This window comes from Anoplopoma fimbria, chromosome 24, assembly GCF_027596085.1.
Source record: "Anoplopoma fimbria isolate UVic2021 breed Golden Eagle Sablefish chromosome 24, Afim_UVic_2022, whole genome shotgun sequence".
Taxonomy (NCBI): Eukaryota; Metazoa; Chordata; class Actinopteri; order Perciformes; family Anoplopomatidae; genus Anoplopoma; species Anoplopoma fimbria.
In genome coordinates, this window is record NC_072472.1 from 6,255,071 (window position 1) to 6,282,570 (window position 27,500).

Below are 27,500 nucleotides of genomic sequence, written 5' to 3' on the forward strand. Positions count from 1 at the left end.
ATCTCTTTTCACAGCAGCCATTTTGACATGTCGTTGCGGGGTAAACACAGGTGTAATCAATCACATTAATTATGGCCCTGGTGTAGTGCATGGTGACTCACTGGAACGGCTCTGACTGAACACAACAGACCATAATCAATGTTTTCAATTATATGTTTACTCTGCTATGACATGTCAAAATGGCTGCTGTGAAATGTCTGCCTATTACTGCTGCAGGGCATGAATTTAGCCTAAATGAAACCCACAGTTTTGCAAAAAGTTACTTTTTCAGTAACTTATAATTGTTAATTTCTGTCCACGTGTGTCAATTATGCCTTTAAACAACTCGAAAGCCTACGAAAGCTCAGACGTCACATCTTCTGTATTTAATGTGTAGAAAAATAAATTGTGGTTTTAACAAGCAGCAAGCACACAGTTTGCGTATACCAAACAACTCTCATGTAAACACATGCTGGAAACAAAATTACTTGCAACATCACCTCTAACTCAACTGATATATAGAGGTTGTCCATCTGTCTACACCTGGACTGCCCACACTGACAGGTTGGGTTTGAATTTGACCTTTTCCAGCAGGAGGTAAACTGGTTTGTAGGCAGAGTTTTGATGCTTACATTTACTTTATCTATTCATTTGTTATGCAGAGTAATATATTTTACTGTTAAATCTGTCCTATTTGTCACAAGAGTTTGTCCTGCAGAAGTGCATTTATATATGTTACCTTTTCTACTGAGCAGCAGTCTTATGAACGTGACATGAAAACAGTAAATCACATGCAGTGTTTTGTTTTTTAGCAAAAGTGTATACTCATGCCTGTGGGAGTTAAAGAAATATGAAGTCTGAGGTGTGAAGTCTTGTCCTCATAGCTGACAGAGGGTAATTTATTGATTCAAAAAGGTCACGACATTGATGACAAACACTGATGAAGTTTCCTTGGCAACAATCCGAGACGTTGACACCCAGCGTGACTCCCTTTCTGTTGGCACTGAATAATATTTTATCAGAAAAAAATCAAAACAAAAACGACAGCCCGCTGAGATTTTCTCCCGACTCATTCGTCAAATATCGAGGCCTGGGACCGCATCTGTGAGAGGACGGCAATGTGAGAGGACGTGTTGCCTGGCAACCAGCTCAGCCATGTTTACACGTAGTAAAGGGAGAACATCAGCCCACCCCTCTCTGTCACATCGTGAGCGTTGGCTGGCGACCATGACCACGTCCCTCTGACACTGTTACATCACAGCTTCACAGCAGGAAGTGAGCTGAAGTGGGGGTCTTTTCTCATGCCAGCTGCATCACAAATCTCATCACAGCCGAGTCTGATGCAAACATGCAGCAGGTCCACTAGAGAACTGAAAATAATCTAGATACCTGATTCAATTCTGGTGCAAATGATCTTTTTAGATTTAATTTGTTTGTCTTGTGAACATGCCCCACTGACTAGCTCCTGGCTGCAAATCTGCACTACACTCATGCTCGGGATATAAGCGTAGCACCCAGTCTCAGATTCCCCCTCAGGTAAACAGTGTAAGCGCTGTTATCGCTGCTAGCACCGTTATCAGCGAGCCGCATGTTCAGGCTTATCCTTCCTTGAAACAAACATTTAATGTGGAATTAAATGGTAGTCTGCTCAGGAACCTGCAGGTCAGAACCCACATCCATGTTTTTCCACAGTCCTGGTTTTCCTGTCCAACCCCACAGCAGCTTGTTTTTTCTGAAGACGTACCGAGGTAAGTGAGGCAGAAGAAAACTTGCAGCCTCGATGCAGCTTGGTTGAGAGACGCCGTCACAGAGTGTAATCATAGCTCATTTCCACTGATTAATAAGTGATCGAGGCTGCTCACCAAGTGGCTGAACCAATTGATTAGACTTCCTCTGGAGTATTCCCATCCATCAGCCAAATTACAGTTAATCCAACCTGTCTTCCCTCTCAACCACCACATCACTGCATCACTGTTAAACTGCCTGATTCAAATGCAAAATACACAGGGACAAAAGCCCTTTAGCTCAGTACAAGGATGAACAGAATACGCTTTTTACAAGAAAATACTACACAGATTTTGACCTTCATTGCTCCTGTATTTTGCTCCAAGCAGACACGTGAGAAAGAAATGTTGAAACCAAGTGCTAATTCCTGATCAGATTTGTTAAATCAGTGCAGGTGTTTTCAGATAAACTGCAGCCGTTGCAGGCCTTTTTCACAGAAGACATTTCAATTTGTCACAGTTGGAAAAGCACAGGCGTTAATAATCAAATGAATGTTGGCTGAATTCTATCCAGCTGCTTTGCATCCAGGGTTGATTTGTGCATGCGGGGTCACTGTCACACTCACTGGAACACTATGTGTTACTAGTAACACATGTGCTTTTTCTACTATGACGAGTCAAAATGTCTTCTGTGACAAAGATCTACTGGTTCCTTATTACCTCCAATCAGCCCAGTTTAGAGCGTCTGTCCTAGAAAACCTCCAATCAGCAGGTTTACCTTCTTACAAGTCCCCAAAGAGGATTTTTGATCTTTCAGGACTCCATGGTTACTGCTGACACCATGATAAAAATACATATTTTTTGTTTGTCAATACAACACAACAGACAACACTAACATTTCTTGTTTTTCTTGTCCAGAGCAATAAAGCATGCAAAAACAGGTAAAATACGTCATAATAAAAACATATTTTTTATATCATTATCTTAAAACGAGATCATGTTCTTTTCCTGACAAGAATTGAACACATATTTATGTTGTCATGGTGACAGCAACATGCTGCTGTACACTGGCTCTGCAAGATTCACACAATATCTATCTAAAATAATTAGTTTGCCTCAAAAAATACAACCTTTCTGCACAAAAAGGGATAAGACGTCAGCAGCTATAATGAGTTAAGTCATTAAATTTAAGAAATACGTTCTGAGCTGTGGTGGTTTAAAAACACAATCATGAAAAATGGATAATGTAGGTCCTTAAAGCTGTATCTGTGAATCAGGCTGCTCCTAAACCTGTTAATCGTTTCATAATGATGAATGACAAATAAAAATGTTCATATTTAATAGACCTCACGGCCGTTGTCATGGTGCCTTGGTGAACGGAGGGAGAGTTTGGCTAACTAAAGTTATTTAAAGACTACTGTCCTCATGCAAAAATTGGGAAACATAAGTGCTGTAGCTATATTCTTCAGGAAATGATCCTACTTAAAAAGTTATTTCCCCTCCATCTGCTCGGATTTTCACCTACCTGGCAGGTAAGACAGAAAAAAACTGACTGTCTGAAGTCATGTTTGGGAGAATTGCACCCAGAAAAAATCTATTCCGAACATCAACAGAAGGAAAAGTGCTACAGAGATTATAGATCATGACAAAACTGTTAATTGTTTATGAAGACAAGAATGAAACAGCAGAAAAGTAGGACAGGAAACGGACAAACATCCTCTCAGAGAGCTATAGCACAGAGGTAGTCCAGCAGTGGAAAGGAAATACAATGGGGACATCGAGTGGTGGACATATGAACTACAAGAACAATTCAAAATATTTAACTTTTAATGTATTTCTACTGTAATTTTAGCGAGGAAGTGTTGCTGTGCATGTCACTGTAGTTTGACTTATACCTCTGATCCAAACTGCTGCATTTTGGTTGCAGTGAACATGTGTGACTTTAAATGAGCTCACTCTTCTTTGAGTAATGATACCCTTTAATGCACTTATTGTATTCGCATCAGTTTGTTGCACTTATTGTATTCGTATCAGTTCGTTGCACTTATTGTATTCATATCAGTTTGTTGCACTTATTGTTTTCGTAGTAATTTGCCTCTGCACTATACTTTTGCTCTGGTTTATGCTTTTAGATGCTTGTTTAAGAAAGGAGATGCACTTATGACTTCTGGTGACTAGTAGTTCTCTTGAATACCTATGTTGAATACACTTATTGTAAGTCGCTTTGGATAAAAGCGTCTGCTAAATGACTGTAATGTAATGTGATGTAATGAGAACACGTTTTTGGATCCGAACTGGAAATCTGTTCCGGCAGTGCAGCCAGAATTCTTCATGGAGTCGTGATGTTTCCAAAAAGAGTGTCCTCCAAAACAAGTCCTCCAAAGGAAACGACAAAACTCATCATTAGTATTTGCCCTTCAGAATGACACACACAAGTATTTTCTCATCTGAAGTACTCATCGAAAGGACAATGGTTACAAATGTCAGCTGCAAAAATAAACAGTTTTCTCATCTTTGACGACTATGGATAAGGTTTGATCAGAATTAGACACACAAAAAACATGATTAGGGGGAATTGTGGTTATAAATGACTACTTTGTTAAGGTTAAGAGACCCTCATGTTCAAAGAAGGCTTTTTTGGCTCTATAACAACATGACCTGACTTCCTTCCTCTGTTCCTGATGGACAAGAGTCATACTTCCTACATCCAGTAGAGGGCTTTGTCACTTTAAAGTAAACGTGGTGCATTTACTGACATCTCATGCTGCTCCTTTTCTTGTGACAAAACCCTAAACCTGTTAAGTCTTATCCCAAAAGTGAATCATGAACCAAAAGGCTTATATTTATATGTCTGGTCTTCTTTTGAAGGTAAGAAGCTTGGCAATATAAATACATTGCAGGTAAACCTATTCATATTACCATTCCATTCTAATCTAAATTTCAAAAGCAATATTACTATTATAGGATAGAAGCAGTTTCCCTGTTTTGACCACGTCTATAGTTTACATATCGACTGTTAACTGGGATTTATTTCCATATAGCCATTACAAATAACACAAAGCGCCCCAAAAACTTTGAGATAGTTATAATACACAATTAGTATTGATCAATATTCATATGACTGCAGAGTTCCATGCTATACAGGCAGATATTTGGATAACGCTTTGGTTCACAGTCTGTAACAGCCACCAGGTGGCCACAAACATCCAGAGCTCACACCAGTAGACTGCTGCTTGCTCCTCTCTGTCACTTCCCAGCAGCCCGAAAAAAGAGGAGGACTAATTGCATTGAAGTGAATATTGAGCAAAACAAGTATTGTTTTACGTGTTTTGCAGCATATTTACTTTTAATGAAATGTCTCAGAAGTGGATTTTTTCGCTCATCTTATTAATTAAACAACAATTTGGGTTCCTTTGTTCAGCTGTCTCTCCTTTTCTAATTGGAACACAAATGCAACTCTCACAATTGTCAATTTCAAGGAGCTCAAGCTCTGTCCATGCTTCCTGTTTTTATTTGACCTTTTCTGTCTCTCCACATTCATGAGTCCATTAAGTCCATTTAGAAGTCTAGGTTAAATCTGGGAAAAAAGTATTCATTAATTAGTTAAAATACTTGCTGTTAATAGAAACAACCTTCCAACCTTGTACCTATGTATGGGACTGCATCATCCTATGTGATACGATTTGTATTGTCATTATTTCTCCTATTTTTGATAATATTTTATTTTATTATTTATTTCTTGGATATTTCATTATATGCTACAATAATGGCCTATTGTCTATATAGAGTGCAGGCTGTTTTTTTTTTTTACTATTTCTAGATTTCTTTTAATCTGCAAACAAACAAATAAATGCTTACTGGGCAACACAGGTATAAATGACGGTATAGAAATTAATTCAAGAGTTGCGTATTTATTTACTAATTGAGTTTAATATTACAGGATTTCATCAAAGGAAGCAGATGTTGGCTGTGAGCATGTCGTCCTGCTGTCACCTTATCATTTGGGATTCAGAGGTATAAATCAAACCAGGTCACCAAACGTATCTTAACACCCGAGCGAACGACCCAAATAATCTGCAGATGAACTCTTCCTGTCTAGTAAACACACACATACACACACACACAGTATCCAGGGTGCTCTACACACACACACACACACACACACACACACACACACACACACACACACACACACATACATACATACACACACACGTGTTATTATTGCCTAGGAGTTTTTTATTTTCTACAGGAATTTACAGCAAAAAAAGACTAACACTGTTGTTGCTAATATTCAAAAAGGTCCTGAAAATCAATTCTAGCACACTTTTTGACAGGTATTAAAAACACACACACCTCCTCCCGTCTCAGCCCGCCCAGCCTCTCACTCCAGTTTCCAGGGCAACTAAATATTGCATCAATAAAAAATAAAAATAAAATACATATGGTACTTTTTGTATTGCATGGCACAGAACAAAAGCAGTTAGGCAGCAGAAGTGGGTCAGAGAGGAATTAAGAATCACTATTAAGCTGCTTGGAGTAACAGATGTCCGAAAAGTTTTCAAATCTTCAATTATTGTCGCACAATAACTAGAAATATTCCTGTTTTCTTGTCCCATTTGATGACTTTTTTCCAAATGTATTGCCTTCTTATACTTCAGTTTCTGTTTATCAGTTCGGTCCTCTCTGCCCTCTGGATCTCTGCATATCTACCTAACGTAACTTCACTCTGCAGAAATACTTTCACTGAACACTTCAGCCTGTTTAGGTGCTACATGTCATGTAAAAACGATAAAGTCACCCTTTGATGGTGACATTCCTACCAACTTTACCGAAGCCTTAAAGGGTGTTCAGGTGATTACGTATTGCACTTTCGATAAAATTGAGGAAGCAGAAGAGGCTGAGTTATGTTAACTTTAGTCCCGAGGAAGGTTCAGACCCTTTTATATTGTCATACATTACTTACATGCCCTTATGCAGATTTAAATTGACTGCTGTAATTGTTCCTCCTGTCGATTCTGGCTGTGAACAGATCCCTAGATAAACTGCTATCTATAAATACGATTGGCTTGATTTGACAGCTTTTTTGACACGATCAAATCCGTACAGTAGTGTTGTGATAAATTATGAACATCTGGTTCTCCATGCAGATTAAAACAAAGTGGTAAAAATAATATTTGCAAACACCGTGTGGCCCAAGTTTGCTTCCAGCAGGCTCATCCCTCCCTCCCTCTGTCATCCAGGATCTACCTCAGCCTCAGTCTGAGTGGAACAATAAGGCCTAACTGCCAAAAGAAAACAAAACATTTTAATTTTTTTTAAATGAGGAAAAAGCAGGTCGTCCTGCCTCACAAACCTCCACGACTCTAAAACCGGAGCCGTTCTCTCTGGGGTCCAAAAATGCCCACATTATGATGGGCCTAGTGAAAAAGTGTTATTTTTAGCTTTTGGAGAAAGTTAATAGGAATTATACAAAGAATTCATTGATTTTTTTTTCCTACTGTGCACAAGCTGAATGTGGCTTTATGTTCATTATCTTAAAGCCAAACTTTCCTACAAAACACTTGGAAAAATATCTACAGTATATTCATCTAGATTAGATGAAGAGCTTTTTTATTTTGTTGTGTAAATATAGAAGTGGGATAAAAATGATGAATTCTATAGAACCAGAGGGGAGGGTTTGATCTACAAGGAGGCGGAAGAAGAAATAAAAAGTGCACTGAAAAAAGCAACCAGATTTACAAGCCATTTAATCTTGAATTCAGTCTTAAAATCATACAAAAGAAGCAACAAAAAAAAAAGAAAAAAAAATGAACCACAATTTGGCTGAATAGATTTCTTCAGGGTCCCATCAGAATAAATAAAATATTTCACCTTTTTCCAATAAAGTGAGGGCTGACTTTACAAGATTAACTGACTTGCAGATGTGAATATTTCTGGATATTTTTGGAGGAAGGCAGAAGGAAGGAGGGAGGTGAAAAAGAGGTAAGAAAAGAATCAGAGAGTGCAGATATACATGGCGGCTGTAATGATCCACTGTATTAGTTGTATAGGGTGTTATTAAAGCACTACAGACTAGGTGTGTCCGCTGCCTGCCACACACGGGGCTTCATTGTCTCTAATATGCAGCAGTGCGCTACGTTAATGTGTAATAAATCATTTACACAAACGAAATCCCCCCCACTCCCAGCTATTATGTCTGCATAGCAAAGAAAAAAAGAAAAACAAATAAATAAAATAACAAACACAGAAGAAAACGCCCATAACTGAGCCTTCAAACCATCTTTAAAGATAACTCAAACCCCGTCTTTTTTATTTTCCTGTTGGCTACTGTTTTGTTTTCCTCTAAAAGATAATACAGAAGTACTTTTGATGCAAGATTCGTTATTATTGTTACTTTTTTTTTGTTTGTTTGTGTTTTTGTTTTTTACAAAAAAAATCTGTTTCTTCATGAAGCGCACTTCCTACTTCCTCTTGGTCCTGTGGTGGTGTCTGATTGGCTGGTTAGTCGTCATCCTCGTCGCCCACGGGGTCCGTGTCCCAGCACGTAATGTCAATCTCTGAACACACAAACCGGTTTTATTGATTTATTCTCTTAAAAGATTATACTGAGGTTCTTAAACTTAACCAACCCTCACAGAAAAAAGAGGAGTGGACGCAATATTTGGAAAGCCACAACAGTATATCACAATACATTTTAACTGCACCACAAACTAGATCATCCAAAAGGATCATACAGTTGAATCAACACCTCTCAATTTCTTAAAGAACTGAACATTTTAACTTTCATAAAACGAGGATTTATCACAGGACGTCTTTACTGTATATCTTGGCGAATTCAGATTAATATACATTTCTGCAGCACTACTTCCATTACAACAAGAGATTCATGAAATACTCAACACTTTCTCTTTTTAACACAAATACTGTTTTCATTTCACTTATCGTGGACAATCTCTGGCTTTTCTTGCAGATTTTCCACAATAAAAGCCTGCAACAATAGTGAGAGACTATGGCCAATTGAGCTGCTAAAGCTTTTAATTTGACACATCTGTGCAGGAAGTGTTGAGTATGGATGGTTGCTTAACATCGATCCAAAGTGAGAGCAGCAGAGTGGTGAATATGACATGACTGTTGTACTGGTGGAATTAGTGCTGTTGAAAAATGTATATTACAAGTAAACTGATAAATTTGCTCCAAATAAAAAACTCAAGTGTTGATTATTACATAATAATATTTATTTTTCTCACCTGGTGGCTTGTTATAAAAGACAGGCGCAGGTTTAGCTGAGGACTCTTCTGATTGGCCAAACTCTTCCTCCTGTGATTGGCTGAAGTAGCCCTCACTCGCCTATAAGAACCGTCAGAGAAATAAAAGGAGAAAGAAATCTATTAATAAAGAAAAAGACAGAAAACATATTTTCAAATAGACTCATGATCCTTATTAGACTTTCCGACCTGAGTCCCTTCTTTCAGCAGCGTCTCCCCGTTGGTCATCAGCCGCTGTCCATCCTCCAGCTCCTTCTTTTCCCCGGCTGCATGCTGCAGTGCATGCTGGTAGCTGAGGGTCATCTGGTCAGGGCCCATCACGTCCACAAGGCTGGCGGGGTCGTCCTCGGGGACGGTTGCCGAGCAGAAGGTCCCGTCCATCATCTCGTCGAAGCTGAGGAGGGGCTGGGGCTTGCCGCTGGTGGCGGCTGTGCCGGGCGGAACACCAACGTCACCCATCAGGTCCACCAGATTGGAGGACTGGGAGGTCTGGGATTGGTTGGGGTCAGCGTCGGAGCTGCTGTCCCACAGGGTGACCAGGCTGTCTGTCCCGGACTCCCACACGGAGAAGCCGGAGGAGTCTCGGGCCTGCGGGGCGACGCTCTGTACGGGCTTAGTGGGTACCGACTCCTGCACCGGAGGTTTCTGCTCCTGTTTTGGCACCGAATCTGGTGGAGAAAGAAGCCGAACCAATTTAATTTCTATATTTTGTCTTAAAAAAAGTTGATTTTGCAGATCAATATATGTGTAAAGATCTACCTTAACGGGAAATTTAGTTGAAGGATGCATGCAACTTTCTTTCAACATTTTGCCACTTACCCCACTCGTCTCTGCAGTCCTCGTCTTCCCTGCACAAGTCCTCTTTGATGGACGGGGTGACTATTTTAGGAATAGGCGACACGGCGGCCATGTTGCGCTCTGTGCTTGCTTCATCATCGTCATCATCATCGTCCCCTAGAGGGATAGAATGGCAAAACAACATCGAAAAGGCACATAGCAAAAATATATTCACCAAAATGGTCCTTTCGCAACATAATTACACTCATAAACAAGATGTGTTGATTTACTGTAACACAGAATGCTTAACTGGAATGACACAACTGGTGTTTTTGCTGTTTGTTTTGTCAAAATATGCAGAATTTAAGAAATAATGAACATCCATCTGTTTTTAGAAAGTTAACTTAAAGGCAGAATGAGTAGGATTTTCATAAATGTATAGACTCATATTCCAAATCATCACTTATCACCTGCTAGAAGTGTGTGGCGGTGTCTGACCTCACCATCTGCCTGTGGGAATCTGGGGTTGAAAGTTGTGTTTACAAATCACAACCAACAAATTCTGCCTTTAAGATAAGGGGGGTTTCTTTTTTATTTATCTTTAATCAGATAAAATAAGATCAGAGGCAGATATCTGATAATCTGACCACTAATAACTTCCTGTGTTACTTCAACACATCCAGCAGCGCACAACAATGACATCAATCATCATCACTTTCTCCATCACAAGACCAGCAAACAGACACAGTCACTGAGCTAATCTGACTCGGTGGGACTCGAGGCGGTGACATTACCAAGCTGTCTGAAGGACTCCTGGAACAAATTTTTATTCTCAGCATTTTATTCTAGCAGCTTGGCTCTAGAGATGACAAGGTCAGTCTGTAGATCAGTCGGCTGGTTCAAGTCTTTGCTCCAGACTGAAATATATCTGAAACTGTCAAATAGGGATGCCATGAAACTTGGTTCAGAAATGAATGGTGACCAGAGGTTGAATCCTAATGACTTGGTTGACCCACTGACTTTTCAATTGTGCCACCAACAGGACATGTTTTATTTTTAATAAACACTTAAATATTTCATAATCTAGAAAATGGATTGGGACACATTTTGGTAGAGACACTCATGGTCCTCAGAGGATGTTTCCTGAAAACTTTGGTGATCCTGACTTTTCTTTTAGCGCCACTATGAGCTGCACATCATTTAAGGACTTGAGTATAATGTCTCGAGAACCATTGGATGGATTGCGATGACCTCTGGTTCAGAAATGCATGTTCCCCTCAGGATATATCCTAATGACTTTGGTGATCCTCTGACTTTTCATCTAGCACAATTATAACTTTTCCAATACAATGTTTTGGAAAACAAAAATATCTGTAAAACTAAAGACATTACCATCTGTATTTTCTGTGTAGTTCTCATTAGTAAATGCTGACATTATACCTGCTATACAGCAACATAATTACCACAAAGTACCACTGTGCCAGGGACAGTCTCGCAAATAAGACAAAACAACAAACAAAAAAATAAACTTTTAGTCTTGCTCATCAAGAAATGGCTTTGTTGTTTTGTCTTATTTGTGCCAGAAAGCAAACATCTCATGCCAACAGTTTGAGACTTGGCAAACCCGTCTTAAGCAGAATTGCCGTGTAAGACAAGTTCAACAGCCACAGGTGCATTACCATGTGATACTTGTCAATTGACGCCTGTAGCACACACTGGATATGTCATGCAGACAGAAGTATCATAAATCCATACGAGCAATTAGGACTGTGGCCTATTCCAGGTAAGTTGTCACCAAAACCCAAGACACAATCATTACAATCCAGCAAGTCATTAAACAGCCATCAGCTATCATCTTAACATTCATTGTTAAGCCTTGGATTCATACGGACACATTGTGGGTGAGTCACAGTCACAATGCTGACGACACATCCAGGAATACACAACTCAATTATGACAAACATCAACACAGCGAGGGCCTAGAGAATCACTTCCATGATGAAAATGTCACTTTCTCTCAGATGGTTTTTTTCCTCGATGATTTCATGCTTGTTGGAGTCAGACGTCCTCTTCAGAACCCAGAACAAGATTTCCCAGAGGACATGAACACAATGAGCCACAGATGAGAAACAACGGTGTCACTTTGACTGGACACAAACGGCTGACTGAGATGTGTGGTCGTGTTAAAAATGTCAAAACACATCCAGCTCAGAGAGGACCAGCTTGGTGGGTTCTCCAGTTCATCTCATGGTTAAAAAGCCTCTGAAGGCTCTGAGGGTTCCAGTCTAATTGCTGGATGTTCTGGTGAAAATAATGTATCTTTTACTTAAAGATTGCCAAACCCTTTCATATTAAAATAAGGATTAATTACAGAGAACTTTGTTTGTTGTCAGCTGTCACGAGGGACAGGGATGAACCGGTTCTTTGCCCACCCAGCATGATATCTGCCATTACGGCATTTACGCACATGCAATGACAAACACTGCAGATGGCAAAGGTGGTCTGCATGATTTTGCCCAGTAGCTACATTATTGCTTTTCATGTTCCAGAGCATTTTGGAGTGTTGATTCACCCAAAACACCACATTTTCCAACTTAACTTTAGAAAAATGCAGATAGTTTATTTATTTTCTGTCCAGGAAAAATGCTACATCTTTCCATTGTACGAGTGTGGAGGCAGAAATCTTAGAAGATATCTCAAAACCTGGACAAAAAAACCCAAACCATTTTCACAGTTGGATACCATTAAAGGTCAGAGAGAATATATCATTTATTTTGTGAACCGAACCTTAAAGTATATTTGTTCAGTGCGGCAGTTGTGAGAAACAGATTGGAAACTCTTCTTGGTTGATGCATTTGGGGAATTTAGAAAACGTATTGTTAATTAGCACTAAACAGCTGCTAAACAGCTGAAACTTTAATGAAAGAAACAGCTTTTTGATTGTCTGGTAGCTTTGACTTTCAACAGCATCATTTGTAAATGTAAGTCTTCGATGTCAAAGGTTTCTCAAAGAAAAACATCTAAATACATTGGCAGGTGTTTGGTGCTTGTAGTTAATGGGCTTCATCATAGATACATCACCATTAGGGTCATTAAACAGAATGACAACTAGATCGACTCCACAGAGGTCAAAGGGCAAAAGATCCATATTCAGTCAAAGGCCAACAAACAACGGTGGCGACCGGCGGGCGGCTGGACGACGTCACATTCACACACAAACACTCACAGTTTGGTCAGTCGGTCAGGATTTAAAGCCGCAGCAGGAGTGTGGATTTAAGTGTGTGCGTGCAGAGAGGTGATGCAGATCCAGGATCAGAAGAGGCATGAGATTGAGGATCAGAAGAGGAGGGAGGTGATAGAAAACCAGTGAGATTCTGTAGTTAAAGTAACAGCACTTTCTCCCTGTGAGAAGTGAAAATGACCTTGTTGCGGATTTAGAATCATAAAAACATTAGAAAAAAACAGAAACATTTCCAAAAATAATTTAACATCAGCAGCTGACTGGACGACATCGGAAGAATGAAGACGACAGACTGAACATCTATAACACAAACCGACAAACAGCTTTATGGGTTACGGCCATAAAGATTAAGTTTAAGTATAAAGGATATTTTATCATGTACTAGCAGTTAGTGAATTGCTTGTTTTATTATTAGCTAATTATTACATCTGAAAATAAAAAACATGCAAAACAGCCACTTTAGTTGCTTTTCTGTCTTTTTTTTAAGCATAATTCTTGCTCTATTTGTGTTTGATAAAGTTATAAGCTACTAATTTTATGACTGTTATTCTACTTACAAAAAGTGAAATCTATAGATGCTGATATATCTGCTCTTTTATGGGATTTGTTGACAAGAAGAAAGCATAAAATATCAACAGACTGTACTCAATTCAAATATGAGAATTAGCTACTTTAAACTGTAACGTAAAGAAGTTATTTTGAGATGAAAGTGTTGATTCAGGGTTGTGGAACGGAGGGCAGGGTTTAGGTTTAGGCGGTTTTAAGGGTTGGTGTGTAGATGTGTGGGATGTGAAAGTGTGTATGTGCTAAGTGGAGTACAAAGATGAAAATACATGTGGACTTAAAAACGTGATAAACTGTGTTGGTCTGAGAGGCATCATCTAACCGACGTCTTTTTATTACTAAGTGAAAAAAATACTTTTGATAATATAAACCATTAAGCCTCAGCTGATCCTTACTAGCAGCTAACCTCAAGAATAACGTCTAGTTTGGTTTCCTTTAACTCATTTCTGGGTGAAAACACCCTGCTGCATTAATCAAAACAGGTTTTACTTCTAAAGGGCTTTTCAGGAAATCTTTCTTTCCCAAATCTAAAATGGAAATGTTACAGACTGTGGAATATTTGGAGGTTTACCTGCACACTAGTGTCCAGATTTGGGCAGGTTTTTGGAGTTTTTCTGATGTCAACAATAAGACTAATAACTGAACATTAGTGTGCATGTAAATATGTCTTCTTAATGGGCTCACATTTTTAATTCACATGCAGTTTCACTTTAGTTGAGGGGATTTGGGTCTGGGAAAGGGATCTAGGGGTTTTTTTCTTCTTCTGCTGTTTATCGGTTATGTGCTGTACCTACCGGCTGCAGCGGCGGGCTGCGTCCGTGCGTGTGGCGGGGTGCGGAGGGGCGACGGGCCCCGTAGTGGGGGAGTCGGACTGGGGCTGTGCTGCTGCTTCAAGAACGGGCTGTCCAAGCGGCCTGGCGGTCGAGACGACACAAAGCCACACACACACGAAGATTCACACACACACAAACATGTAACATGGACACGAAAACGACGCACCAGGACAGAGAGATGTGGGGAAGACGGACGAGAAAGTAAGACAAGACAGACAGAAAAATAGGAGAGGGAGGGAGAGTAAAAGGAAGACAGTAGAAGTCAGAGTCAAGAAACAAGAAGTTCAACCCCAGAGGAAAAAGGAAGAAGCAGAGAGGATTGTGGGGGAAAAGGCAGAGAGTCCCATGAAAACCCAAGAAGAAAGATTAAGGGGCGAAAGGATGAAATGAATCGTTCCACAAAATATCACAAAATGGAGAAATCATGGAGTGGGTGGATAAATAAATTAAGAAGTGAGTGAAATGAGAAAGAAGGAATGAGGATGGTGAACACAAATGTGATGTCAAATGAGTGCAGAGGTGGAAGAAGGAAAACCGTCGGGAAAAAAAAGAAAGAAAGAGAGAAAGAAAGAAAAGTAGTTAGTGTTGCTTTAAACAAAGTGGCAGTAGCAAGCATGCAGTTAGGCAGAAATGAAATGCTGACGGCCTTTATTGCTTTTTATCCTCAGGTGTCAAATTTCCATTTGTGCTGATTCATGTTTCACAATAATGAAACCCAGAAAAGAAAAGGTTCATCTTTAAGTCGCTGAAAACTGAATAACAATAACGACATGAATATCCTGAATATCTGCTTGTTGAAAAATAAAACATTATGATGAACTTGGTTATTGTGCTTTCAATACTAACTTTTTTTTAAAAATATCATTATTATAATAATATTCAAATTAAAATACAAAACTTTAATTTATTACCCAAAAAAACATGCAAAAAAAGTATTTCACCCCTGAGTAATCTCAGCAGACCTTCCTCTCAGACCCAAACCTTTTATCAAAACATGTTATTATGACCACTAGTATTTATTTTGATCACATTCAAAAGGAATCTACCAGGAGTATAGCTTTGCACATATTTCATTGTCCAGCGTAGCGCCTTGCTACCAAATCAAATTGTGTTGCATAAAGATTTGAGCCTGGTACACCTTTTATTGCAATTTCTTTCAAGAGCTCTCTGTGTAAGCAGTGGCCTCATTGAAATGAATGAGAGGGTTTCAGTTTTTCCACACATTTCACTCGTTCCAAACACAGCCAGAGGCTTATAGGTAGAGTAAGGATTTCTGGAACAACCTACTTCAAAGGTGCGTGAATAAGCAAAGTCTAGCAACACTTGTAGAGTATAGAATGTATGTGCAACCTGATTATCAAAGCCTGAGGGGCGCTAAAAGTCTGGTTAGGGCTTACTGAACAGTTAAATAAAGTTGACATGAATGAGTATAAATAACTTGAGTAACTCCTCTCTTTTTAGAAGACACACCGGAGGGACTTTAGTGAGAAAATCAACGTGAAACTATAAAAGTAGGGATCAAATATATAAGAAAAGTGAAGGGGACATGTTCCCCAGTGGATATTACATCCTTGCCACTGATATTTTGACTCTGTGTTTGAAGCAGGGTCATGACAGAACACGAACGCTGCACACAAACAACATACAGCAATGCAAATTGAAATTAAAATGACATAAAAACAAAAGCTCAACGGTCCAAATCTGCCCCGAGGCTCAACAGCAGCCATCCAACAGTGATAGGAGAGAGATTGTCGGGTGTTTTTTGACAGTGTCGGCTCCTTTGTGTTGCGGTTCAAGATGTGAACTTAAAGCGTTTTCCTCTTTCTTCTTCAAAAACCTTTTTTTGCAATAAATGGGCATCTCTGAAAACAGTGGTTTCAAGGTCTGGTTTGAAGGAAACAGCAGCAGAGGAAATGTCGAACGTGTTAAATGACAAGTTGATCTTGACACATGATGATTCAGATGCCACGAACCCTCACACCCACCAGTACAATTTTAAGGAAGTTGTACTCTGTGGTGGAAGAAGTACTCAGATCCTCAGTAGAATTATCACAGCCTGGAAATACTCCTTCACAAGTAAAAGTCCTGATTCAAAATGTTACTATGAGTACTATCAACGTATTATCAGCAAAATGTATAAAAAGAAAAGTATTCATATTCTAGAATATTGTATTATTCTGTTTTTATCACTAACGAATATGAGTAAGAGTTCACTTTAAAATGTACTTTGTCAATGTGTAGCCGAGGAGTTTAGTGCTGCATAATGTATAATCATATGTTCTTTTTTATGTTAAAAATAAGTAAAATAAAAAATATAGTAAAATGGAAATACTGCAGTGCAATTTTGACATACCTATACTTAACTGAAGCACAGTACTTGACTAAATGTAAGTGTTGGATGCAGTCTGTTAAAAGACTTGTTTGTATCACAACTTGAATATAGGAGTAGAACCTCTGCAGCAAATATATTTTGGGTAGAATAAAATGTTAAGACTCATGTTTGTTTACTGTTGTGGATTAAAACTATAGATAGAAAGATGAGCACAGCTTTCCTTATTTATTTAAATTACGTTATTTAGCGTAGTTAATGGTGCTTGTTTAGAATAAACCCTTTAATGGATAACAGCCTCAGACTTCAGACTTATTTTACATAACTCCTCTCTACTCTTTCTCCCTTGTTGTCTGGTCTCTAAAACGCTGTGTATTTTGTTGTTTTTATTGCTCTTTGTGGTTCAGAGCTGTTCCAGCTTCACATGAGCATAAAGTGGACCCACGTAGAAGACAACCGTTAGATGAGTTTTAAAGTGTTTACCGGTCCTGTGGATGGAGACGGGTGAGGTGTCGACGCTGATGGTCATGGCTCTCTCCTTCAGCTTGAAAAACTCTCGGGGGTTTTCTGACCGCTGAGCGATGATGGCCTTCGCCTCCTGGAAACAGACAGATACATATAGACTGTACAGCAGTCTGGATCCTGTCGTTCAGAGTTTATGTTTGGCAAATAAAGCTTATAAAGAAAGATTCATAAATGATAAATTGAGCTTAATTCAGCATGGAAAGCTCCATATGTTCACTGAGAAATACGTTCAAAAGAGAGTAGATATTATCCTCAACAATTAAACTATCATGATATAAAATCTTCAATTCATAGATTACATTCTAATCCAACAAATCTATAACTCTTAAAATCTACAAATATGTTTCATACATGTCTAATATCTGATGGTGTCCCCGGTTATTCTCTATCTTGTAAAGGATCATTGGCTGAAAGAAAGATGGAGAACTTCTGCTCTATAAGAGTAACCAAACTCACCTCCACCTCAGTCTCCTTCTTGTCCAGGTTGAGGTCATCGAGGCTCGGCTCTGCTGCCTGCAGAGAGAAAGAATACAAATGAAGATGCAAAAGAAAAAATAAACTAGCTGTAATTCAACAGTAATTCAAGGATTTAAGCCTAAAGCAGGGAAAATAATAATCAACCGTATTGTCCAGGATTGTTCTGAAGTCTTTTGTTTTTTACCATTTGCTAAAAATAAAGTTGAGGAAACTTAATTCAATGCTTTCTAGACTTTTCAAGACCACAAACTTTTACCGAAAAAATAGTTGCTTATGATTCTAAATCTTTGGACAAACAGTTCCATATTATCAAACACTGCCCAGTATCAGTTTGACACAGCCCAGTCATCGACAACCTGCTGATGTCTTCACCACTTCCATCATTAACAAACGATGCCTAAAGTTCCTTGAGCAAGGCAACGGAACCGCTCTGCATGTGTGAACTCGCCATGAGGACAGAGATCAAGATGTTCAGAAGATTAGCTGAAATATCACAGCTGTGCTGCAACGCGGCAGGCGGCTGATTGCAAGACGAGAAAAATAAATCTCACACCCACACACACCAACACACACACACACACATTGACAGAATTAATACACTCACTGGTAGTCTTGACATTTTTGTAAATCACACAGTGTATTATCACTCCCTTCACATATAAACCCCACTGTCAGACAAATTTATATTATTTTGGTCTCACTGCGTGACAAAAACCAGAGGCGTTCAAACTAAGTCTTCACTGTATTTTGGTGAGGAAAGTGATGCTTTTCCAGGAGGAAGACGTTTCAAGTAGAAGTAGAATCTTGTGATTTGATAATAAAGATCAGCAGCAGAGACATCATTTCAGATTTAAAATAACAGAAACTTACCATGGAGGTCTGGTTCCGCAACCTCTCTTTGGCCTCTTCCTCCTCCAGCAACTTCTTCCTGTTCTCACACACATAAACACTCAGATTAGAAAAACACTTTACACACTTTATCAAACAAGATAGACAAGTGTCTTTTTAGCCAGAGGAGATGAAGGTATAAGACATTAAGAAGCATGACGTTGACATTAAGTTTTATTTTGTGATATAAAATTGATAACTCATTTGAACTTCAGTACTTGCGATAAAAGTAAACATTTTAAAACAAATAAAAACAATAAAACTTGTAATTGTTGGTTCAAACCTCCTAACTGTTTGGTAGAACACATTTTTAGTCACTATATCTTATTAAAAAATGTGTTGAACTAAACTCAACCTGAAGAACAGTCTCAACACTTTCAGATAGTCTTTAAAAGCAGCTCTTTTCACTCCGCCTACTTACAGGAAGTGAGCAACAACAAAAATCCCTCTGTCAGGATCCAGTTTGGTCTCATTTTAAACGTATCATAGTTTAAGTGGCCTTACTGAACATACACAAACACTTGGCACAAAGAAAGTCTAATAAAGGGCTAATCTTTTATTTATTTTAAATGCACTACAAAACAGAGGAATTGTCCTTTCATGGTAAAGGTCGTAAAGCTGATAATGAATTAAAATTGACTATGTGTTACAAAATTAAAATATTCAGATCATTCATAGTTGTTAGTATGATGTGTTAGTGTTATTCCACTATTATATTTATGTTGAAATCATTTTGTAAGTATTATTTCTTACTGTCTAAACCCATACTCGACCAAGAATATTTATTATTTTATGAAATAAAACAACTAATGAACATCCGCCCCTTGTTAAAATAATACATATTCAGTGTTATTCCATTATATATTTAATGAAGTTTAGTTTAACAGTCAAAGTCCTGTTTTACTTAATATGCACCATGTGATCATTTCTTCACTTGCTCGTTTGGACGGATTTCAATTAACAAAACATAACTTGCAGAGCGTGCATGAGCATGCAACACATTTATATGCAAATTACAATCTAGCTGGCCCCAGTTTGGTAGAGGACTCCTCTGCAGATGTTTTTCCTGAAATAGATTTATTTGAATCTAGAGCTCGCTGCTGACTGCTCCTCACCTGTGCTCCTCGATCTGCCTCTCCCTCTCGCGGTACCTCTGCTCCCGGCTCTCCTGCTCTTTCCTCTCCAGCTCCATTCGCTCCTCCTCGAAGCGCTGCCGCTCCTCTGCTACCTTCTTCTTCTCTTCCTCCTTCCTCACCTCCTCTTCACGCTGGAGAGCAAACACAGAAAAAGAAAAAAGACATTCAGAAAGGTATTGTCACGTCATTGTCTGTCGGTCCACAAAGTGATTATTTTAGTTCAACCTTGCCGTTCAGTTTGTTTTCTACAGTCTCTGAAGCTGTGAAGGGCAGATCCAGTAAACAGCCTGCAGCTCCATGAAGCACGCTGTCATTATACGTTTAGTTTGAAGCACGCTGAAGGCAGCACAGCTGGAGGACGCAGCAATGTTTGACTTTATTCTTTACTTCCACTCTGCTCCTCCAAATACAACTGGGATTCACATTAGCTTTATTTATTCAACACTACTCAGGTACTTCGACATTTTGATACAGACTCATGTCTGAGAGTGATATCAATCTTCTCATACAAGTTTCTGCAAGAAAGCAAATAAGCTTTTCTCCATAAATGAAACTATTCCTTTTTAAACTCAGCTATTGAGAATAAACTGTAGTATTTATATTCATCTGTAGAAATGAACTTATGTGAATGTATCCTGGGACTTAGTTCAACTAGAATCCATTTTTTTTTCGCTTTTGGTTTTCATTTATATTATATTTTATTCAGTAAAAACAACAAGTTAGTAGCTGAGATCTGTCAGCAAAATACCAACCTGACCAGTTAAACAAACATCCAGGTTGTTCAAAATGATTTGGAGGAAAAAATGAATAATAAATCACAGTTTACAGACCAACTTCTGGTTCAACGTTGACTGTTTTTCACTGCAGTTGTAAACACAGAGTTTTTCCTCATCAACTTTATGTCACTTTTAGTTTGACCTCCAAATAAAGTGCCGCTGAGTACAATGTTATCACCACTGATAGAAATGATACTTTGATAAAACCCCAGTTATAATTATCCTTTAGCTTTGCTTTTTTTTGTACTAATGAATCGAGATTAAACGGTTTCTTTCCTTCCCTCCATCATTTCCTCCTCTTCTTCTCTTTCCTTCCCACCTACCTTGGCCTGCTCCCAAAACTCCTCTCTATTGATTTTCTTCATCTCCACCTCTGCGTTGGTCTTTTCGTACACCGTTCCCTGCAGCAGGGGAGAGAGACAAAAAGAGAGAGAGAGGCAATGAGTGAATTTCTTTAGTCAGAAGAAAAGCCGGCAGAGCAGAGTGTGTTTTTGAATATCAATGACTTTCTGTGTTTATGTGAGAGGCGCCATCACTGCTCCCTACAGAGACACACCGTCATCTATCTGACCTGTGAAACGCTCAGTGTGAACTCTCTATAAACTCCATGTGTGACAGCAGCCCATCATCTTTATATTTAATATTCTAGAGGAAAACTAGTGGAAGTATTCAATACACTTAATATGTCAGGTTACATTTTTTATAAAATGTCTCTAAAATATGTTTTTAGATATTTCCATTTGATTTAATGATGCAGCAATAGAGAAATGGAGTCTTTGGTTTCACAAAGATGGTGGGAAAAAGCTCATTATACATGAGATATTATAATGCAGTAAAATGAACAAACATATCTCATTCCGACATTGATATTGTCATTAACATTGCAATTATTTTCTATTTAACAAATTACAGTGACTTTGCACCAGGTATAAGCATAAACTTATTTCTAGAAAAAAATCAGGTAAAAATGTGTTAATTTTTGTTTATGTCAAACCAAAGAGTCGGTTGGAATAAAAAGTCAGTTTACAAGTCACAAGTAGGAAAAAAGTAAATTAAAGTCCAGTTATGGTAATAATGACAGACTGACCGGACAAACTTAAAACAAACGGCATTAGAAGTTTAGAAGTTTAACTCACATACTGTTCACTATTCAAATACAGTCGGAAATGACATAAAGCGGTCACCTTTGTCTTTTATGCAGATAATGAAGAGTGTAATGACACATTAGACTGTATACATTTTTCAATCACCAAAAGCAGAGTCATATAGATAGCTGACAACAAGTGACTTTACAGGTGAAGAGATGACAGTTGTCAAATACACTTTCAGATTTTTACAGTTTACTAAATTATTCTGCTCTCAGTTTTGGAAAATCATCCTCTTACAAATTACTATTTTTTTTAAATATATGTTTGCCCCTAAAGGGAACTTTAGAGGTGAAACAATGACAGAGAGAGGTTTGCGTGTATTAAAAGATGTATAAAGTAAAACAAATCAACCTAGCTCTATTAGTTCTTCATCACAACCTTAGTATATGATCAAACTTTCTATTCTGACTTATAAGATCCCCCTCTTAGTCGACTAAGAGTGGGCAGCCCTTTTAAATTAAACTTAAAATGCACATGTCTACGAGTCCACTCCGTCTCTCTTCGTACCACGTCTACGTCGTCCTCTCGGGTTCTCAGGCGGCTCAGGACCGGACTCGCCACCACCGCCGTCCCGTTGGTCAGCCGCTGCCCGATGGCTGACGGGTCAATGTCCTCCAGACTGCTGGCGTTGATGGTGACCTCCACCCCCTAAAGAAAGAGAGGGACATTTTATTTATGATTATCAGTGTGACTCCTGTTCTTATTACTTTATCATTATCAATATTGTTCGTTGGTAATCATCAAAACAATGATCTTCTGCTTTGTTTATTTATTCTTTCTTATCTAACTTTTTGCTAAAGTTTCCCCAAAAATATGCTAAATCTGCAGCTGTATTAATGTTTCATTGGCACTTCAGTCTTCTGAATGGTTAGATTAATCATACAGAACATTCTTTTTTTAGTTTTTCTAAACATTTTTTCAATATACAGTATGTTAACAAATTCATCTTTATTAATACAGTGCTTTGGCAATACTGTATCAGATTATAGTCGTGACAATAAATCCATTTCATTGATTAATCAAATCTAAATCTATTCAATACAAGAGTGTTACTGGATTTTTAACAATTTATCTCAAATGATAGAATGTCTTGTTTAGTGTATTGTACAGTGATTTACAATATACATGTATTTTGTAAATCAATATAATAGTGTATACTAGTTTCAGTAAAGACTTTTTTGGGTGTGTGTGTGTGTGTGTGTGTATCGCAAAAAGGGCCATTGAAAGCCTCGTCGGTGTGATGAAGTCAATGCTGTGTGGGAGCGAGAACTGCCACTTAAAATAATGACACTTCAACACACTCTCACACACACACACACACTCTCACACACTCACACTCTCACACACTCACACTCTCACACTCTCTCACACTCACACACATACACGTAATACATATAAATAAATAAAGCGTCACCTCTATTTTTATCGAGATCTTTTTGTGTACTCTTCAAAGTCAAAACTACACACTCACTCAGCCAGGTGTACACGTGTGAATTCACGGTCTGACACACACACACACACACACACACACACACACACACACACACACACACACACACACACACACACACACACACACACACACACACACACACACACACACACACTCTCTCTCTCTCTCTCAAACACTCAGAGGGTGAGAGGATCGTCATTCAGCTCAGAACTCAGCACAGAGAGCTTAACTTAAAAAGATGGTATTAGTCATGCACACACACACACACACACACACACACACACACACACACACACACACACACACACACACACACACACACACACACACACACACACACACACACACACACACACACACACACACACACACACACACACACACACACAATCCTCCTACAGGTTTAATGTGCAGTAGCTTCTTTTCCCACAGAGAGTTGATTGAAAACAGATTAATATTCAGACATGCTGTATGTGACACAGAACCAAAGCAGATTATGAAACAAACAGAATTACTTCTGATCTGCTGCATTAGATCATATATAATAATAATCCTCTTTCTGGAGTCGAGCATGTGGAGTTTGAATGTGACACTTATGGCAGCGGTGCCTTCATAATATACTGCATGTTTGTTTTACGTCTTTTAAACATTTGTGCAAATCTCGTTTGAAACACCTCTTGGTAAAGAGATTTTATACTCTCAATGAAAATGAGGTTAAGCCTGTCATACTTGCTAAACTTGAGACATCAGAAAAACAAGGAGGATTCTGAAAAATGTGAGTTTCAGAGACTTTGCTCTTACATTCTGGTGAGTATTAAAGAAGGAAAATAGCTAAATTATAAGCACAGCATCAGCGCTTTTGACATAAATACTTTGAATTATGTTTTTAATTCTCAAGACAGAATAATTTGCCCCTCTTGCGTGAACTTGTGTGAATATCTGGCATAATCTGTCATTCTTTTTATTGTTCATGCTTGAGTATTTCTTTCCCTTCGCACTCTTAAGGCCCTTTCAGACACAACAAGTCACTTAATCTGAAATCCATTATTTCCAAATCAACAAACAAGAAAAATAAAAAACACATTTAAACACATAAAAAATTATTTGTACAAAATGTTGCAAGAGATTTAGGAATATGTTTTAAATACCATGGTTGGTCTGACCTGTAAGAAGTCTGCGATTGTGGCGACGTGGCTGGCACAGGCACACTTCCTGGCATCCGGCACGTCTTCTCCGACCTGAGCGGGAGACAGAAGGAGGGAGGGAGGAAGAAGGGGAGAGAGGAGAAAAGAGAGGAGAGATGATTACTTTCAAGCAAGCAGCAGAAGAAGCTCAACAGCACCATTAACATCATGTCTTTCTTTGTCGCTGCCTGAGATCAGATTCAGGAGGAGAGTTTTCCCCTCGTTCTGGTCTCATCAGGGCCTTTTGTTCAGCTGTGGTCACGTTGGCTTATTGAAAACAGCTTTAAGTACTACAACAGGCCGGATGTCATTCAGTAATCACGGCTCATTCAAAGCAGCACAATACGAACTCAATAAGCTGCAATTACAGACAGAAAGAAACTCATGGCAATTTATCTCTCAATATCAGTAATTATCCACTTTATTTATCCGTGTGTCTGATTGAAAAAAGAGAAAGTAAGAGAGATAACTAGAATGTTTTTGCAGTATATTTAAGCGATGAGATACATTTTGCATGCATTTTATGGTGTATTTCTGTTCATTTTCTATACATTTTTGTGTCAATTTCTGGCTCTTTTCAGCCCGGTTTACTTTGGTCTGGTGCTCTTTGGGCTGTTAGTGATGCTGTGTTACATAATGATGGTCTCCTCTGCCTCTTTATTTCTCCTTTTGTCTCCATTTACTGCAATTACCGGGTCTCTCTATCACTTTTATTCAACCCTGTATCCTGGTAATTCTATATACATGTATTCTATGTAATTGAAACAGTTTCATCATATTGTTTTATCAACACGATGAATTGTTTTTAGTGAACATATCTGACAAAAATGTTTCATATTTCCTTAATTTTTCATGATTGCATGACTACACCCTTTTTTGTTATGCTAAGGCAATATATAGTAGCACATCGTTAAGGAAAGGGACATATCAAGGTCTTGATTTAATATTTAAAAATGTCCACAGGGACATTTTCTTGTTAATCTTGTTTTGACATATTTTGGGGTGGGAAATGTAATTTCTGCTGGGATTATGTTCAGAGGCAACATTTTTTCAAAGAAAACCTAAGCAAGTAAACCTTAAACCAGGTAAATCTACATTGGAACTTTATTTTTAAAATACACTATGCATGTTACAAGCAGAAAGCGACACCAGAGGAACCGGGGTTCACATCTTGACTCCTGCGTGTGCTAAGAGGTTTAACATAAAAAGCATTTCTTATCTTCGTATTCTTTCCCCAACAGATCTATTTGTTGGTGTTAATGTTTTTTCAGTCAGTCATCAATCAGATAATCCCAAAACATTTTCACATCCTCTATTTTCACACAAAAGTAAAATTTCACACTCCAGCTGATTAAAAACGAGAGGTAATTCACACCCACCTCCCTCTAGAGAAATAAATCCAGAACAAATTAGGCAATAGACGTAACAACAGTGTAGGAAAGGAAAGCAAATATTTAATCAGTAAACAACATCAGCAAATACAGCAAATCGTTTTGAGACTTGCCAGATATGTTAATAACAACATTTTGATTACATTTCTTTTAAAATGTACTTGTTACTGAAAATGTATACTATATAAACATGATTTAAAGGATATGTTTTCTTGAAATATCCCTCCTTGTGAACATAATCCACACAGCAATTACATTTCCCTCAAAACATAACTGGCAAAACAAAAACTAGTTTCATATAAACATATTTTCAAGAAGAGCTCGATGTTTAATTTCACCTCTCTCCTTCTCTTTTCACTTCTCTCCACTCTCTCTTTCTACATCTCTTTCTCCTTCTCTCGGCGCTCTCTCATTATGCAGATGAACTCGCTCAGGGCGCTCCTGCTGTTGTCAGGTTGAGGGAGTAAAACATTCATCTTACGGACGGCGGATGAACTCAGAATGTGTTTAAATGCTATTAACACACTCTCAGTGCGGTAAAATGAGCTCCAACATCACAAGTGATTAGTTTCTTCAGGTTACATTTACTTGAAAATGTGAATTCACTGTTGGAAAAACTTCTCCAGCTCTGTTACATGTGTGGCAATTCAGTCCCTGTAAAGTTCTTCACAGCCACATCTGCTCTCTTAGTAAAATCCCCACATAATACACCGTAAAGACGCCATCTTCGCTCTCCAAACACAAATCCACGAGACTGCCAGGAACACCTGATAAACCTGAGCCAGATTATGAACAAGTCCAACACTTTTTGTCGTTGGATGAGAAGTCTTGGTGCGAACACGCTCCTTATTGGTGTCAGATGGAGCTGCTATCTTCTCTTTGACATACAAATATCAATCTGATTTGTTAAAACTGACTTCAACATTGCTGATAATTTAAATTAAACACAACGAGCAGCAAAATATTCATAAATATTTCCACTGTTGAAGTAAGCATTTAGAAAATATAGTTTAATCTGCAAACTTTCCTGTTTCTATATGTATACTACTAGGAAAAAAAATACTTCCCGTCACAAGATTTAAAGTTGTCAAACTTAAGAAATCAAATCAAGGCTGTCAGTATCTATTTTTCAGGGTTGATTCAGGTCTGCACCAAAATGTCTCGCCACTACATGCAAACACAGATCAGTGGATAATAGTTTAGAATTGGTGGTTAAAGTGTGTTACAAAGGGAGAGTACGTGGGGGTGGTTTATGTGAATACTTAAAGCCATCATGATTATTAGTCCATTTGAATCATCTGAGACACATCCGGTAGTCTGATTCATACACCCATAAGAAGAAAACAAACACCACTAGGAAATAAAGCCTCAAAAATGTGTCTCAAAATGAACAGTGAGACTCTACTTTTCTTTGCTGTTTTTTTACAGTAACATCCGTCCATTTAAAACTTTAAAATCTAAAATTTGATAAACGTAAGAAGAAGCAACAGAGGGATCCTTTTTAAAAATATGGACATACAAAAGGATGTTGTACGGGTTAAATGTCAAACCTGAAAAACAGGAAGTAAAAAAAAAAGGATGTTGTAACCTTCATGGCCTGCAAGTGGAGCCAGTGTCCAAATTGAAGGAGCTAATATTGTCTTTGCTAGTTTGTGGCGACATCAGCATCTTACACTAAGTGGCCACTATAAAAGGTACACCTGTGCAATTTAATGCAATTTAATAAAGTTTTGTCATAAATTATACCTTAACAAAGAATTGTACCACATGACCTCAATGCTAAAACATATCATTTATTAAAGCCTCT

At 38.3% G+C, this 27,500-nt stretch overlaps 1 protein-coding gene across 3 annotated transcripts in view; it reads right to left on the minus strand.

The window, feature by feature from the left end:
• Positions 1-5,877: 5,877 nt before the first annotated feature.
• dbn1 (drebrin 1) overlaps positions 5,878-27,500 on the minus strand; it is a 101,182-nt gene continuing 79,559 nt past the window's right edge. For 2 of the 3 annotated variants that reach the window (XM_054625621.1, XM_054625620.1), the window contains exons 5-15: positions 24,267-24,356; positions 22,173-22,313; positions 20,841-20,918; positions 19,721-19,872; positions 18,588-18,645; positions 17,697-17,753; positions 17,199-17,313; positions 9,791-9,925; positions 9,161-9,639; positions 8,954-9,053; positions 5,878-8,263 (exon numbers count right to left, since the gene is read on the minus strand). In XM_054625621.1, the coding sequence (XP_054481596.1) occupies positions 8,208-8,263; positions 8,954-9,053; positions 9,161-9,639; positions 9,791-9,925; positions 17,199-17,313; positions 17,697-17,753; positions 18,588-18,645; positions 19,721-19,872; positions 20,841-20,918; positions 22,173-22,313; positions 24,267-24,356 (1,461 nt within the window). In that variant the 3' untranslated portion in view covers positions 5,878-8,207. The remainder of the gene's footprint in view (positions 8,264-8,953; positions 9,054-9,160; positions 9,640-9,790; positions 9,926-17,198; positions 17,314-17,696; positions 17,754-18,587; positions 18,646-19,720; positions 19,873-20,840; positions 20,919-22,172; positions 22,314-24,266; positions 24,357-27,500) is intronic. The other variant, XM_054625622.1, reaches the window with a different exon arrangement.